This window comes from Gymnoscopelus microlampas (assembly GCF_963454915.1).
Source record: "Gymnoscopelus microlampas genome assembly, chromosome: 22".
Classification (NCBI taxonomy): domain Eukaryota; kingdom Metazoa; phylum Chordata; class Actinopteri; order Myctophiformes; family Myctophidae; genus Gymnoscopelus; species Gymnoscopelus microlampas.
In genome coordinates this window covers 18,307,954-18,321,366 of record NC_139959.1, presented here as the reverse complement: position 1 = coordinate 18,321,366, position 13,413 = coordinate 18,307,954, and the positions used below count along the sequence as shown (strand labels likewise).

General features: G+C 43.3%; 1 protein-coding gene across 1 annotated transcript in view; it reads right to left on the bottom strand.

Moving 5' to 3' along the window:
• The window catches only part of LOC311038540 (contactin-associated protein-like 2), a gene marked incomplete at its 5' end in the record, with an annotated part of 239,631 nt that overhangs the window by 48,433 nt on the left and 177,785 nt on the right, over nucleotides 1–13,413 (bottom strand). The window contains 4 exons of the mRNA XM_084048113.1: nucleotides 344–562; nucleotides 6,054–6,224; nucleotides 10,220–10,347; nucleotides 11,511–11,667. Coding sequence (XP_083904239.1) covers nucleotides 344–562; nucleotides 6,054–6,224; nucleotides 10,220–10,347; nucleotides 11,511–11,667 — 675 coding nt within the window. The remainder of the gene's footprint in view (nucleotides 1–343; nucleotides 563–6,053; nucleotides 6,225–10,219; nucleotides 10,348–11,510; nucleotides 11,668–13,413) is intronic.

Below are 13,413 nucleotides of genomic sequence, written 5' to 3'. Positions count from 1 at the left end.
CTCTCTCTCTCTCTCTCTCTCTCTCTCTCTCTCTCTCTCTCTCTCTCTCTCTCTCTCTCTCGTGTATGTGAGGCACGCATGAGTGTGTCTGTGTGTGTGTGTGTGTGTGTGTGTGTGTGTGTGTGTGTGTGTGTGTGTGTGTGTGTGTGTGTGTGTGTGTGTGTGTGTGTGTGTACTTCTATTACTATACTGGTGAGGGCCAAACAACCTCACAACCACAAGTATAGTAGAATATTGTGTGCGTGTGAGTGTGTGTGTGTGTGTGTGTGTGTGTGTGTGTGTGTGTGTGTGTGTGTGTGTGTGTGTGTGTGTGTGTGTGTGTGTGTGTGTGTGTGTGTCTTACCCACATAGAGCTGACTGAACAGCTCTAGTCGCGTGTGTCCCTGTGGGGGGGCGGGGCGAGTCACCCGATAGGTCAGATCTAACTGCAGGACCGCCTCTTTCACGTTCCGCTCGGCCATCACGCGATGCCATTGGTCGTCGTTCAGGGGCGTGGCCGAATGCACTGACAGCTCAACGGGCCCGTTTCCAACGTCGAACGAGAAGGACACGACTGTTGGAGCTAGAGAGAGAGAGAGAGAGAGAGAGAGAGAGAGAGAGGGAGAAAGAGAGAGAGAGAGAGCAGATAGATAGACAGACTTTATTTGAGTGAAGTGAAAGCAACATTTACTAAAGAGTGACATAAGTGAGTGACATCATCTTTTCAAAAGGCACCAAATCATTAGTCATCACCTACTGTAATTAAACACACAGGACCACTAATGTTGTGTGACTAATTCAATAATTAAATAAAGCATCAACCTGCATGAATGAGGCATCACTAAATCTATCTGCAGATGCATTTCCGACATTGTTTGTTTATCCTGCTCCTGGTGTGTATGGGCCTGTAATCACCTGGTAATGTTTTTCTTTCCTAAAACAGCATTTCAGAGTGAGCACCATTCATTTCCCCTCCTCTTATTAAATCAATGAAATGTAATGGAACCTTGCTGTTTTGTAAACAAAATGTCCCCAGTTATGATCATGATTAATTCATTTAATGTTCTTTCCCCAGGCTGTCTTCTCCCCCATGTTTTTACCTCAGTGATTAAATCCACTAGCCACAGAAAACAAGACAATAATTATATTTCCAAACATGACAACTTTTCTAATACAAACACAAGACCTTATTCTGCTCTGCTCCATAGATAAATATGCAGTACTTTGGCGCTGCAATTCTTATCATTAGCCTATACAGTCCATACCCCCTCATTTCCACCCACCGTCCATCTGGGCTATGGGACTGCAACCATGACTACAGATCCATCCCATAGTCTTCAAGGACCGTTCACAAAAACGCTGAGAAACAGCTTATATTTGGGAAAAGTGAAAATTGGCTTGCAAAATCAATACTACTGTGCAGTAATCCACCCCTGGAGGTAGAGAGAATGAGTAAGTACAGGTGGTGGTAAACATTCTGCTTAGTGTAAGTTAATGATAATATAATACAAATAAAAAGGTAAGGTAAGAATCATGACTTGAAATTTTCATTTTTGGCGAAGGAAAAAAAGTTTTCCAAGTACAGAGCCGAGTCAGGTCCAGTTTACTAAGTCTAGAGGGTTTTAAGTGGCTGATGAAAGCTACAGCCTTTGTCTTCATGGAAAGATAGCATGCTGAGATAGAATCCATTGCTCTTGCATCAATAAAAAAGCCCACCTCTGAGACAGTGAGTAGGCAGAAATGATGCCATCTTATAATGAGCATTAGTGTACTGTAAGTATACGGTTGCAAATGGATGAAGTGTTCCTTCTAACACTTTTTATTACATTTCCGTTATATATAAGCACTCAGTTTCAGGTGTGTGGGCAACATGCTCCTTTGAGTTGCTGCAAATAACTTCATGGTATCACAACACCTCCAAGGCCCTAAAAACAAGGCTCCAAACATCCCAAAACAAACTTGTAAGGCTACTTCTTGGCCTCAATTACAAAACCCATCTAACCCATGCCCATTTTGCTAGGATTGGATGGCTTAGGGTTGAGGACAGAGTACAGCAACTTGCTATGGGCCTGGTCTTCAAGATACACCACAACATTGGGATCCCCCTGTATTTGTCAAAATACTTCCAAAATGTTAATCAAGTCCATGATCATAACACCAGAGGCAGCTCCACAAATCATGTTCAACCCAGATTTGGCACAACAAAGGGAATGAACTCTTTCTCATGCTATTCATCTAAAATGTGGAATGCCCTACCAAAAGGAGTAAAGGAGTGTAAAACCCTACTCACTTTCAAAAATGCCCTAAAGATACACCTTCAGGAGGCTGCAATCCAAAAATGGCCCCTGTCCAAGTCCTAATCTACCCCATGTCCTAACCTAACCTACCCCCCCCCCCCCCTCTCTCTTTCTTTTTTTGTACATATTTTTCACCCTTCATACCAGTAACCTGTAAACTGATTGTATGACATTCTGTATAGTAGTGTGTATATCTGTCAGTCTCTTATATGTCATCATGATTTGTGTGCGTGGGGATCTCATCTTAAACAAGCTACGTGCTTAACTGAGCTATCCAGTTTAGTAGACCTTGTATTGCGAATTTGTACTTCCATGTACTGTTATGTACTGTCATGTACTGTTCTCATGTCTTACTAAATAAAGTACATCAATCAATCAATTCTCCATCAGGGTTTTAAATCTATAGGAATAAAATCAGTTGCAGTACCTCTGGTGGAATATTGGAGCTGTCACCCACAAGTGTAAAGTAACATTATACTGTAAATAACAATTTATTCATTAAAATAAGTTTAAGCATCCCTATTCTGGGACAAACATTCTGTGAAAATAGTCAATCTACAACTCACAAAGCATCACAACATGTTATTATTTTCTAGACTGGCTATTTTCGCTGAAGATATTTAGAGCGAAAACAGGAGGGTCCTTCCCTAATATATAGCCTTGGGAGACACTGGTCAACTAAGGGTTTAAGTCAGGGGTGGACAACATTTATTTCCAGAGGGCCTTACTGACTAAAGTCAGTTAAGGGACGAAACTTGAAACACATAGCGTTGAATTACTGCATGAATTTGGTCACAAAATGCTGACTTTTGTTTTTTTTAACAGCTGCATGTGTCACTCTGGTATATACTCAGGTTACAATGAAAAATCACACCCAGTGTGAAGAGAGTGGTGCCTTTACTAAACTCTGCCTCCTGGTGGCTGCACACTGCGTTTGCCGTGCTCAAACATACGGACATAACATACGGACGGACGGACATAACATACGGACGGACAGACACCCACACGGACAAAGTCATGTATAGGAGTGGTTGGCACCACTCAAAAATATGACCTATTGTACATAAAACAATCCACCTCAATGCATTATCAACTTCTAAATGAACCTACTAATGTACAGTATATCTGGCCAGTTGTTTCATACAGTATGCACCACTTCATACATCACTGATAAGACACCATTGCATTATGTTAAATATGGACTCAAGGCAGACTGTTTCACAATAGATATCATTTGAGTACATACGTAGTACCTGTAACAGTGGAATGCTGGTATGACATGAATTGTAAATATGAATTGCTAGTATTTGTTAAATAAACATATGCATGTCAGATATGCAATTCTCTCATCCAAGCACATTTACCATCTGTGTTTAGCCTTATGTATGGTAAAGATTAGCCAGCCAATTTAGACTCCAGTGTTTGTAGAGCTTCTAGCCTGTTTAACGGAGGAAGGAACACCCCCACCCCCCCCCGCTCCGCTTCAACTCCAGGGCCAGGATTTGGCCCAGCATTCTCGCCTGCTATCGGAGGCATCTGATGACAACACAAGTATGCAACAAGAGCTCTGAGGGGTTTCGACTCACCAGCAGTCCCAAGCCGACCAGCTGACGAGCCTCACTACCCTCGTTAGCAACCTCTCCAGCCAGGTCGCCACGCTCTGCGCTAAGCTCAACCCACTCCCGGCTTCTCCTGACTCTTCGCCTGCCCAGCCTGCCCTAGCGCCGGACGCGGTCCCTGAGCAGGTCGTGCCGCCCATCCGGGAAAACCCCACCTTGTTGCCCCGGACCCCTGTGACGGTACATTCTCCCTCTGCCGGGAGTTTCTCATGCAGTGTGAGCACGTATTTGATCTCCAGCCCAGCATGCTACTTCCCCCGCCCGCATATAGCATGCAAACCAACCTGGATGGATTGAGTGGATTAGTCGAGAGGGATCTGCAGCCTATGTGCAGGTCTACCAGGACTTTGTGATGGAGTTCAATGCTGTGTTCGACCCCGACGCGCGCGCGCGTGCGTGCGTGCGTGCGTGCGTGCGTGCGTGTGTAGGCATTCATGTTGTCTTGTGTGTAACAGTGACTGGGAGGCAAAATTGCAAGGCACAAAATTATAGGGAGTGTGAAGAGAGTAAATCAAAATAGAAAATCTGAGGAGCATGCACGAAACGCACGTACGTGCACGCACACACGCACACACACATAAGCACGCCCTATCTCCTCTCCCCTGCTGTGTAACCATGACAGACTAGCTACTTGATCCTAGGTAATTTTCCCTCTGGCCTAAACTTGATGTGTCAGACTGTTGAGTCAGGTAGATTTCTACAGCACTGTGACCTGTGTGCTTTGATCTTAATGTGCGTATGCGAGACGTGTGTGCGTCCGTGCGTGCGTGCGAGACGTGCGTGTGAAACTTTTACTGCAGTGATCATTGGATTTGATGGACAACTAATAAGCTATCACGTTTATTCAACAAGAACTGAATCAGGTATGGGGGCATAATTTCAGAAAATAAATGACATAGGGACTATTTATGGTCGCAGTCAGACAAGAGAATATGTGACTAACTAGCCGGATGGGAAATAACACTCACGTTTATGCATGCAAGTGCAGAGAGAGAGAGAGCTGCACGCGGTGTCACGCACCGAAAATAGCCGTTCTACACGCGCAATTTAGTTGAATCAAGCTTGGAAATACAGTGCATGGCATGGATGTATACACAGAGGGCAATTAATCTACGGTATGTACAGTACTGCACAAGTGGTGGAGAAAATATGTGTAAATTGTATGTCAAAATTCTATTTTGGATGCAAACGCTACAAATGACATGTGATCAGGTGACCGACCCACGCAGATGTCTGAATGACACCCATGGTGCAATACACCCTGCATATTAACAACTGAATTTCGGGCATTCACGCTAAACGACGGCCTGACTACCTGACGTCGGCTTGGAGGGTCAGGGCCTTAAGGCTCAGACCAGCTCACATAAAGCCATCACTCCTGAATGCACTTTGGTGCAGAACTTCTTGCAGGGCTGCTGCCTTTTCATTCTCCTGACACAAGACACATTTCTCTGCAGGGGAAATGTCTGGCGAGGCCTTATGTCACGTCCTTTACATCACAATGAAATGAAGCACCCGTCCTAACATTGACAGCTATTCCCGACCAACAGGCCTAGAGTTCACAATGCCTCGCCACTTGCATCAAATTCAACCCCATGACTTTTAACGCTCTGCACAAATCGTTTTGGATATAATTAGAGGCCCTGCAGCGTGATCGCTCAGGAAATCAAATGTGACTCATAAACCTGTCAAAGGTCCATGAGTGAATGAAGGGGGCAAACTTAAATGGAAAAAGAAGGCAGGAGGCAGGTATGACTGTTTTATACAAAAGGCTATGCTAGTGCGTGTGCGCGTGCGTGTACGCGTGCACGCGAGGGAGAGAGCGAGATAGCGAGAGAGAAAGAGAGAGTATTGGCAGGATGCGGGTCCGTTGCCAATTGTACTGTGGCTGTGAGACTTGCTGGAATCAATTTACAACAGCATGGATAGAGATGGAGAGAGATAAAGAGTGGAAGACAAGTAGAGAGAGAGAGAGAGAGAGAGAGAGAGAGAGAGAGAGAGAGAGAGAGAGAGAGAGAGAGAGAGAGAGAGAGAGAGAGAGAGAGAGAGAGAGAGAGAGAGAGAGAGAGAGAGAGAGAGAGAGAGAATAGATAGACATTACTTTTGAGTGAAGTGAAAAAAACATTTAGAGAGAGAGAGAGAGAGAAACACGTCTTACATTTCAACTCCAGCCGTATGAAGTCTGTGTTGCCCAGGTTTTCCAGAAAGACCCCATAGGGGGCGCTGGTCTTGAAATAGAAAGAGATGTCCGCGCTGGTTTCTCCCTGGAAGGTGTCAAAGTGCAGGTAGGAGGACGGTGTGGTGAAAGACGCAGCGTTCCAGTAGTTACCTGCACAAAACACAGCAACACAGAGGAACATCAGAGAGACCTGTACAAAACACAGCAACACAGAGGAACATCAGAGAGACCTGTACAAAACACAGCAACACAGAGGAACATCAGAGAGACCTGTACAAAACACAGAGGAACATCAGAGACCTGCACAAAACACAGCAACACAGAGGAACATCAGAGAGACCTGTACAAAACACAGCAACACAGAGGAACATTAGAGAGACCTGTACAAAACACAGCAACACAGAGGAACATCAGAGAGACCTGTACAAAACACAGCAACACAGAGGAACATCAGAGAGACCTGCACAAAACACAACAACACAGAGGAACATCAGGGAGACCTGTACAAAACACAACAACACAGAGGGACATCAGAGAGACCTGTACAAAACACAGAGGAACATCAGTGAGACCTGTACAAAACACAGGAACACAGAGGAACATCAGAGAGACCTGTACAAAACACAGAGGAACATCAGTGAGACCTGTACAAAACACAGGAACACAGAGGAACATCAGAGAGACCTGTACAAAACACAGAGGAACATCAGAGAAACCTGCACAAAACACAGCAACACAGAGGAACATCAGAAAGACCTGCAAACACATCCTGCAGCTCTGCTGCATCTGTCTGGACTCTGGACCAGATGATTAAAAAAAACATTTACTCTGATTGATCAATTGCCATGGCGAGTGATTATTAATTTCCTGTTATTACCACAAATACCATGGTCATTTCTGTTTATTTATTGTCTTAAGATCTAATGTATTTCTGTGCAGACTGTCTGTCTGCCGTGCTGTTTTATGGGGGCTAAATGGAAATAAAACAAACTTGGTTCAAGACAGAAGTAGTTTTCCGGATGCAAGGCTCAACAAGACTCTCTGTGAAAAGGAAAACTAAGAAATGCCAGTACTCACAAGTCTGGTCCTGGTTCCTTTTAATTATAGAATACAAGGCACAGGCAGACACATGTCTGAGGGCTGTCATGGAACCAAATAGAGAAGACTTCCGTTCAAAATGCAGACAGACAGACAGACAGACAGACAGACAGACAGGCAGGCAGTATCTAAAGTCAGGTATACATAAAATGTGTGACAGGTCAATGTACATGTGGGTGTGCCTGTTAAAGGGGAAGAGAACAGGTTGTGGTCAAAAGTGCATCAGGCTACAGTATATCAGTTCATTTCAGTGCAACTTAGTCATTATAATAGGCTACTATATGAAATACTTTTGTTCTCTCTGCCTTAACCACTTAAGTCCTTTATATTTTGACAAATAGCGAAACTAGCAGACAAAATTGGAACTGGCACACTATACAATTGAAGCTGATTCTCTCTCCTGATATTATGCCCTGAAGTTGTGAGCTTGTACAGTAGATCTGCCATTCTACCAGCCAATTAATGTTTCTACAAGGCCAAAGCTTTTTTTTTCCTTTTGAGGGCCTGTGTTTTCTTCTTCTCTGTGTGGGTGCAGTGCATATATTTTCAGGCTATCAAGTTTTTATTTTTTCCTTCTCTGAGTGTAATTAAGACATCTGCAGTGTGTTTGTTCAGTCAATCCTGCATTTTCCTCTAGATATAACTAAGACAACTGCCAAACTTCCAAACAACAACACAGTGGGCTAAAGGCAGCTATAGTGAAAGAGAAACGGAGGATTTAACACAAAATAAATACAAGTTTGGCGTGGGAGTGATTTAGTGAAGTTCGAACGTGCGAGTGCAAGTGTGCGTGTGTGCATGTGTGTACGTGTGTGCAAGTGTGCGTGCGTGTGTGCGTGTGTGTGTGTGTGTGTGTGTGTGTGTGTGTGTGTGTGTGTGTGTGCATGCAGTGTATCCATGATGAAAGCAGCAGTGGAATCTTCATTTAATTACTCCAGATATCTCATGTGAGACAGATACAGACTTGTATCACCTTCCTCTTTAATTAACTTGTGTCTAATACAGTTTTTCCCTGCATATTAGAGATGTCACAATTATCGAAAAGACAAGTGATGAACTATGAAGCCATGCAAAAAAAAATAATACTAATAATAGTCAATTTCAATTTATCTTTTCTGCCGTACAGTACCAATTAACATGTCACACAGGGACATTTTGTCCAATTATCCCACAATGAACAACACAAAGATCTGATCTGAGATTAGGGTCAGCAGTTTTTCTCTTCTGTCTCTGCAGCCAGGAATGATTTCAGGATTCTCTGTGGCTTCAATAGAGTTACAGTATAATATCACTGCTGTCCAGCAGAAACCAGCGGACTCCAAAATGTTCATTTAGTTAGGAGGAGTTCTTATCAAGAGTGTTCATCATTGATAAGAACAGCTAAACTCCACCCCTTTGGTGGAGTTAGCTGGTTTAGCAGAAAGTTTGAGGATCCAATGGTGTTTTGTCAGAAGCGCTTTTTAATACTTTTCATTGGTTCAATATGTTTTTAATCAACACACAGACATAAAGGGCGTTCAACAGCACTGATTTATGGAAAAAAATGCAAAAGCGGAAAAATTGAGTTAGCTGGTTTCTGCCGGACGGCAACGATTTATACGATAGCTCTATGTTTGAGTTTTATTATATCGTCTTGTATCTCCTTATTTATTTTTAAATAAATGAATGAATGCCTTATTTTGTACTTCATCATCTTGCTCATCATCAAGCTCATCTTCAAGCTCACAACGTGTTGCAATGCGATGCGACATCTATAATGACAAGCCCAAAATAGGGATGCCAGGTTGAACGTGGTTAAGTCTGTCCATGGGTTTTATGAATACTTAACCAAATGATAAGCATTAGCAAGAGCTTAATCTTGTGACTAAATAATAACTACATTGGACCCACTGCAACACAGGTTATTTGTTCTTCCATTTCCTTAAAAGTAACAGTTTTGTGCATGCAAGGTTTCCACCCAACAGTGACGATTATGTCTGCGCCTATGAGTATGCTGCATGCAATTTTCGGTGAAAACTGAAGCACAGCCCCCAGCACAATAATAGACCAGAGTGTACTCAGCTATGCATGGAGAGTTTGATTGTTCCTGCTTCACACAGCTTTTTAATTACAGACCCTTAATTAGACCACCAGCAGAAAACTGCATCAGTCAAGACATTGTTTGACGTCCTCAAGAAAGAAATAAAGAAAGAAAGAAAGAAAGCAAGAAAGCATTTAGAGCTGCCTGCACAGCAATGGTCGGGGCCATGCAGTTGGAAGCGGAAATGCAAAAAGGAGGAAAACCCCACAGACAGAAATATGGAAAAGGGGCGAGAGGTGGAAGACTAATGAGAAATATGGAAAGCGCGATAAGCAGAACTGTCTGGATCAAAATGTTCATTAAACTAGTGGGTCCCAAGGGGCATTAAACCATTAAAGCCCTTTTCTCTACTCCCTGTACACCTGACCTATGACTGTTTGCCCTCCCCAACGACCCCCCAAGGCTGGAACATTTGCGGAGGACAGTCTGCAGATGCCATGTACCCACTTTGGCATGAAATGAGCAAAGGATGTGGGAACACATAGGTTTAAGTATTTTTTATATCGTTTATGAGTTATGGACTTAATTCCTACCAACTCAAAGCAAATGAACATCTCTGCTCACTTGGGCTTACATTTTAGTGCAACATTTAGACGGTTGCATAGACGGACATAATTAGGGCTATATACTGGCCCACGTTGTGAGATGAGCAAGTTTGGCATAAGACTGGACCTGTGTGCCAAGGTTTGTTCATTTTCATACATGGGAAGGCAGATTTCCTGATTGGACGAGTCAAAGACGAAGAGAGAGAAAAAAAAATCCAATATAGCTGCCTTCGCAGCAATGCCTGGGGCCGGGCAGTTGGAAGCGGAAGAGGAAAGATAAGTTAACGGAAAAAGTGTGTGTGTGTGTGTGTGTGTGTGTGTGTGTGTGTGTGTGTGTGTGTGTGTGTGCGTGCTTACACATTACTTCACATTGTCATTTCCTTCCCTGAACATTGTTGACAAGAGCATAGCGGAACACTTACTGTCTCCCTGGCAAAGGAGCGGGCCCACAGTTAACTTAGCCTCAGAGCCTGGCCGATTGGTGTCGCCCACGGCAACCTGGCTGACTGGCAGGTGGTCCTTGTACACCAGCAGTCCAAAGTCTTCTCTCCTGAACCATGAAGAGTGAAAGAGTGAAAGAAGAGGAAAAAAGAGAGGTTTACTTGTTCACCAACAGTAACACAGAAGTACTGGATAATGCTATTCACTCTTGAGAAAGTTTGTCTGCTGAGAAAATGGAGAGCGATAGAATGAATGAATACAATGATAGAAATATTTGATGTTTTAAAGAATGCAGAGTGATGGAACAAATGTGATGAATGATTGGAGACCGGTCGCTCTTACACCGATTGTGAGTAAGTGACTACATCTGGTCCGTGCTGCCTGCCACACTGGACACATGGCAATTTGCCTATCGTCAAAATCAAGGGGCTAGCATCCGGCTTGTAAATTGAGGCTGTATAGGAAGTGTGACAGTTCATATGAATGGCCTGTAGTCTCGCTGTTTCACCCCTGCTGGTTGCAGAAGCAACTAGGCTCTATTCAAGCGGATGCGTGTTGGTAAATTATATGGTCCCATTTATTTTAAAATTAATGATAAAGTAAAGTATGTTTCTAGGGTTTCTACTAGTTATACCGAGTGAAGACCTGCCCTCGCTGCGGTTTCAGCCAATAGCATTAATATCAACCGGATATAGAACAATGGTGGATTTGAAATCGCTGCAAAATAGGCTTCATTCCCTAGGGTAGATACCCTCACAAAAACATGTAGTAATCCTGGTCACTATACTGCCTCCCCCTGGCCAGCCGGGGCGCCTGATCGAGGGTAAAGGAACTGGGTGTTCCTTCCACGCGCTACGTCCAGCCGGGGAAACTCCCCCCTGTCGGGTGATAAGAAGGCTTGTTAGCTCTCATGCATTGAAGGAGGCATTATCTCGGCTCTGGCAGAGGGAGTGTAGTGTCCAGGATTACTTAGTCAATTGGCACTGGGTGAAAAAATGGGGTTACAAAATAGTGGGATAAAAAATGGTAACACTGTTTTATCACTCAATGGTAAACAAACCAATAAACAGTAAATGTGAATAAAGGGTATATGCACATTTCTAAAGTTTCAATTTAATTTTAATACCGCATTGGCCAAATTGTCAATATTACGTACGAAAGAGGCAAACATTGTGAAAAATAGCCGATCATGACCAGTTCAGTTCGACTGGTAATGATGGTGTGACTGGTAATGATGGAGTCACAGTGACTGGTCGGGGTGGTGTGACTCACCATTGCTTGTGGTCTGCATCACAGTTGCAGTCATATTTGGGGTCGGTACAGTTCCTGTTGATGCCACAGGCACATTTCTGGATGCCAGGTCCTGAACTCCCCCAGTAGAAGTGTTTCTCACTGCCCCGACCCACCCACCACGTGTAGGGAGTCCCATCTGTTTAGACATGAACACACACGCACACACACACAAAATATGTCTTTAAAATAAAATCTCAGCAATTCCAATGCAACTAAATAACTCCACAGAAATGTCATTTACAGGTTGGCTACTGATATAAAGAAAATGAGTGCATCTGTGTCTGCGTGCACGAGCAAGTGTGAACAAGCTGACTGTAATTCACAGATTTAAATTCACACATTTGCATCTGTTCTTAAAGGGCAAGACCACTTTGGTAGAGGTTTGGGTTGTGTAGTTACAGTGCCATGATGTAACTCCAAAGGTGGACAAGAAATTAAAAATAATTGCTCCTCATTGACTTACATTGTACGGTAAAACAGCTCTCAAAGTCACTCTTTAAGCACGTCAACAAACACGAACAAAGCTGATTCAGACAATATAGAACATCATCAAACCCAGTACTGTTTTTTTTTTTTTATCAAAAAATTAACTTCCTGCTGATTTTACTATTTGAAGATCCGGATCCGCGAATCCAGTCCAGGTTTTCTTCTTAATAAAAATAGCTAAATCAACATGAAGTTAACATTTTTATTTAAGAAAAAACAGTACTGGGTTTGGTGATGTTCTATATTGTCTGAATCAACTTTATTTGCGTTTGTTTATGTGCTAAAAGAGTGACTTTGAGAGCTGTTTTACCGTACAATGTAAGTCAATGAGGAGCATATTTTGAATTATCAATTTCTAAATGGAGCGATTATTTTTTATTTCTTGTCCACCTTTGGAGTTACATCATGGCAAGGTAACTACACAACCCAAACCTCTACCAAAGTGGTCTTGCCCTTTAACTGTCTTGTGATACATAATTACATCCCTAAGAGAGAAGAGAAGAGAAGAGAAGAGAGAGCTTGCTGCAAGGTTGTCTGGAGTGGACTGTGCGTGCGTGCGTGCGTGCGTGCGTGCGTGCGTGCGTGCGTGCGTGCGTGCGTGCGTGCGTGCGTGCCACTGACTTAATATTGGTCTACCAATTAATGGGCCATTTTCAGCACTTTCAGCCAATCACATTACAGCTAGTGTCATCACCACTAACTCTAATGTGATTGGCTGACTTTGCAAATTCAGGACTGTGATTGGCTAGCGAAACACATGTGCAGCCCTACGAATAGCAGTATGGACTTTAAAAAAAGTAATTTATCCTTTTTTTAAAGTGAGTCATGTTGTGATGACCACACACCGCCCACTTCACACTGGGTGTGATTTTTTAAAGAATATAACAAAAATATTGCACTTAATACAAATGTATCCAGTGGTCCGTGGACCACTGGTTGAGAAACATGGAGGTTGTGTGTCTCTCATGTCACCAATTGAAAGGCAACGTTTACAACTGGTTCTGTTTAGATAGGAGACTGTGGCGCATGTTAAAGTTTAATTCATTGTCTGTCTGTCTGTCTGTCTGTCTGTCTGACTGACTGACTGTCTGCTTGATTGAGTTGTGAAAGAAAGTCAAAGGGAACAGATGACGAGAGAGAACATCATAAGAAAGAGCGTGTGAAACAGGCAATTTTCTCCGCCGACCCCCCCCCCCCCAGCCTCAAGCCAGATTTCCGCCCCTGGTGTGAAATAGATCCCGTTCTTCACATTGTCCAGAGAAACCACAGACCTGACCCTCTCGTCTCTTATAACTGCCAATGTCTATTGGGTTCATTAGATCCAACATAATGCTCATAACTGTCAGAGAGATCCCAGTCTTTCATTCGGCAGGAGGCCAGCTAGAGCTGGAAAGGC